The following is a 3,624-nucleotide window of genomic DNA, read 5'->3' on the forward strand; positions in this document are numbered from 1 at the left end:
GAACCCATGGAAAACAAACCTCACCCAGCTATTCTGATTATATGTCTGTGCACACGTTTGAATGTGGTGTGTGCCAGAGGGTTTGCAAATCCAATGGGGGTCTTAAAAGACATGTTAGGATCCACAATGAGCAGAACTTACTTGCAGGTATTGGTAGTGCAAATCAGAGATGCAATCTGTGTGGGTGTTTTTTCAAAACACTGTCTGGTTTAAAAAGCCACATCAGACGCCATGAAAGGGCTAAGGTGTAGGTGCAGGAGGTGGTCAAACTCTGTTTAAGGAGTAGACAACCACCATATATATATATATATATATATATATATATGTGGCCAAAAGTCACCCGACAGCAAATCAAAATTCCATAAATACTCTCTGTAATTCTGTATTGACTCGAATGGGAAAATGGTGTCACTCAAGAAGGACTTCAGTTTGAACAATTTTCATGATGTTTCATATTTCGATGCTTTTATTAAATTCATTCAGTTGTTAAATATGAATATACATCTTGGAATTAAAATGGTTTTGATTTACTGTCGGGCGACTTTTGGCCAACCCTGTATAAGGCAGCGAGCTGGCAGAATCGCTAGCACGTTGGACTAAAGGCTTCGTGATATTTCACCTGTCGGTACGTTCTCAGTTCAAATTCTGCCGAGGTCAAATTCACCTTTGATGAAGATGAGTGCAATGCCACTAAGCGTTTTGTCTGGCATGCTAATGGCTCTGCCAGCTTGTCACCTTACTGGTCTTGATAATATTAATTGTGATTATAATAAAGGGCTTCAACTGTACACAATACACAACACACAACTAACCTTCCCTTCAACTTTAGTCTGACATGTTTGGGTGACCCAGGAGAGTTCTTGTGAAGGGGGAACACTCCAGCCTGCAATTGGATAAAAATAAAACAAATCAAAAGATATAAACAGCGGAATTTGAACACAGAAAGAAAAGATGGATGAAATACTCCCGAGCATTTTACCTAGCATGCTAATGGTTCTGTCTGATCACTACCTTAATAATAATAATAATAATAATAATAATAATAATAATAATAATAATAATAATAATCCTTTCTAATATAAGCACAAGGCCTGAAATTTGTGGGGAAGGGGTAAGTTGATCACATCAACCCCAGTGTTTCACTGGTGCTTAATTCAATAATAATAATAATAATGACGATAATAATAATCCTTTCTTATTTTGACACCATGCCAGCAATTTTGTAGAGCAGGGAAGACAATTCCATCGACTTCAAACGGATGGAAGGCAAACTGACGTTAAAAAAAATGGAAGAAATACAATTAAAGCATTTTGTCCGACGCACTAAACATTCTTCCAGCTCACCGCCTTAAAAATTACCAATAATAATAAATAACAACAGCAGAGTTTTATTCATTATACTGAATCCAGACGAAATTTTAATCAAAGTAAAAACCTCGCTACAAGGGAGGTAATCTAAAACTAACCGGAGTTGTCGCCCTTCGTTTTAATTAATGACTTTTACCCGTGAGATTTAATGAGTCTCATTAGCAATTGCCGTTAATTTTGGATGGGAAATAACTAATTATAATTCTGTTACGCAAAGTATCACTGAATTCCTGATTGTAAAGTTATATTTTACTTACAAGGAGATTTTCAGGGATTGGACTACGGTTATGCTGGAGCATTTTAGTTCCAAAGTTTGGTTGAAGTCGAACATGTCAAAGCCAGAAAAATTGATTTCAAGCCTGGTATTTAAGCTATCGGTCTCTATTTCACGGACCGCTAAGTTACGGACACTTCAAAAATGCAATGTCAGTTTATCAAACGGCTGGGGTAGATACCAAACATACAAGAATCTAAACATAGACACATACATATGTACGTACATGTATATACACACATACATACATACTCACACATACATACATACATACATACATACATACATACACACTCACACATACATACACCCACATACATACATATACACACACACGTACATACACACACACACACGTGTGTGTATAGTCTTACCTCTTGGTAGTTCGACAAAAAAATGCAGATAGAGATTATCGTATTCAAAATTTCTGGCAGATTCTGGAAAACAGAGACCAAACATAAAAACAATAATAAAAATATTAATAACAATGATGACGATGAATATGGTGATTTCTTTTATTAGCCATCACAGGGGCATAAATGAGAGGGGCCATCACAAAGACAGACAACGTGCGGGGGATGGGGGGAGAAAAGAATGGAAAAGAGAGTGAAATGCGATAAAAGTATTTACAGAATATAGAAACTGTGACAGCATGAATGATGCAGTCGAACTGATACAGGAGAAACTCCAACTAGGGCCAATCAAGGAACCACACGGATCCAGGATCACCCTGACCACCAAAGGTACGAGCCCTGTCTCCTGCTCTCCAATCGACAGGCGCTTACTTGGAATAGGGGCCATTCACTAGAATAAACCTCTTGCCACAAATTCACTGGGGGTGGGGGAGGGGAGCACTTCTCTCCACCCCCTCACTTCCCTTTCCATGGAGTTTTAGAATCATTCTGACCGAAGGGGACGGTGTCTTTGCTCAGTGCTTGTAGCCTTGTCCACTACTTCCTTAAAGGACCAACTACCTCCATCAAATATTAAAATGTAACACCTTAAAGGACCAGCTACCATCACTAATTGTTAAAATCTAGCACCCCCAAGGGACCAGCTACCTTCACTGAATGCTAAATCTAGCACCATAAAGGACCAGCTACCTTTCCTAAATATTTAAAATCTAGCACCTTAAAGGACTGGCTACCTTAATAACATGTTAGATGTTGAACAAGAACTTCAAATGAATTTGTTCGATACAGAATTTGATGAAATATTTAAATATTAAACGAGCAATGGTGGAGATGTTGATTACAACGAGAACGAATGGCAGAGGTGGCGAGTAATTTTTAATTAACAGACAATTAAATATTTAATGATTCCATTCACGAGATTTGAGGATGATGGCAGTGGAGGTGGTAGTGGAAGTGATGGTGGTGGTGGTGACGATGGTGGTGGTGATGGTGGTAGCATTGACAACAACCATAATGGAGATGACGATGATGATGGTGGTGGTGGTGGTGGTGGAGGTGATGTGGCAGATGGGGAAGTGGAGTAGTAGGAGGAGGACAACGTCGACGATGACAACAATAATGAGCTGATACAGTTGTTGATCATGATGACGAAGTTGACAACCTTGGCGCAGGTGGTGGTGGTGGTGGTCATGACGATGATGATGATGATGATATTATGAAGTCACCAGTAGTGGTGGTAGTGGTGGGGATGTTTGTGGTGGTGATGAATGATGATGATGATGTTGGTGCTGGTTGTGGTGCTGCAGTCCGTAATAATGTTGATGATGACAACGATGATGATGATGATGACGATGATGTTTGTGGTGGGGAGGTCAGTGGTGGTGATGATGACAATGATGATAATAATGATGGTGGTGGTGGTGGTGGTGGAGGTGATGTGGCAGATGGGGAAGTGGAGTAGTAGGAGGAGGACAACGTCGACGATGACAACAATAATGAGCTGATACAGTTGTTGATCATGATGACGAAGTTGACAACCTTGGCGCAGGTGGTGGTGGTGGTGGTCAT

The 3,624-nt window shown here is 39.9% G+C and overlaps 1 protein-coding gene across 1 annotated transcript in view; it reads right to left on the reverse strand.

Moving 5' to 3' along the window:
- LOC106874025 (tectonic-like complex member MKS1) overlaps positions 1-2,116 on the reverse strand; it is a 5,529-nt gene extending 3,413 nt beyond the window's left edge. Inside the window, exons 1-2 of the mRNA XM_014921585.2 lie at positions 2,017-2,116; positions 813-883 (exon numbers count right to left, since the gene is read on the reverse strand). Coding sequence (XP_014777071.2) covers positions 813-883; positions 2,017-2,101 — 156 coding nt within the window. The 5' untranslated portion in view covers positions 2,102-2,116. The remainder of the gene's footprint in view (positions 1-812; positions 884-2,016) is intronic.
- Positions 2,117-3,624: the final 1,508 nt, after the last annotated feature.

This window comes from Octopus bimaculoides, chromosome 26 (genome assembly GCF_001194135.2).
Source record: "Octopus bimaculoides isolate UCB-OBI-ISO-001 chromosome 26, ASM119413v2, whole genome shotgun sequence".
NCBI lineage: Eukaryota > Metazoa > Mollusca > Cephalopoda > Octopoda > Octopodidae > Octopus > Octopus bimaculoides.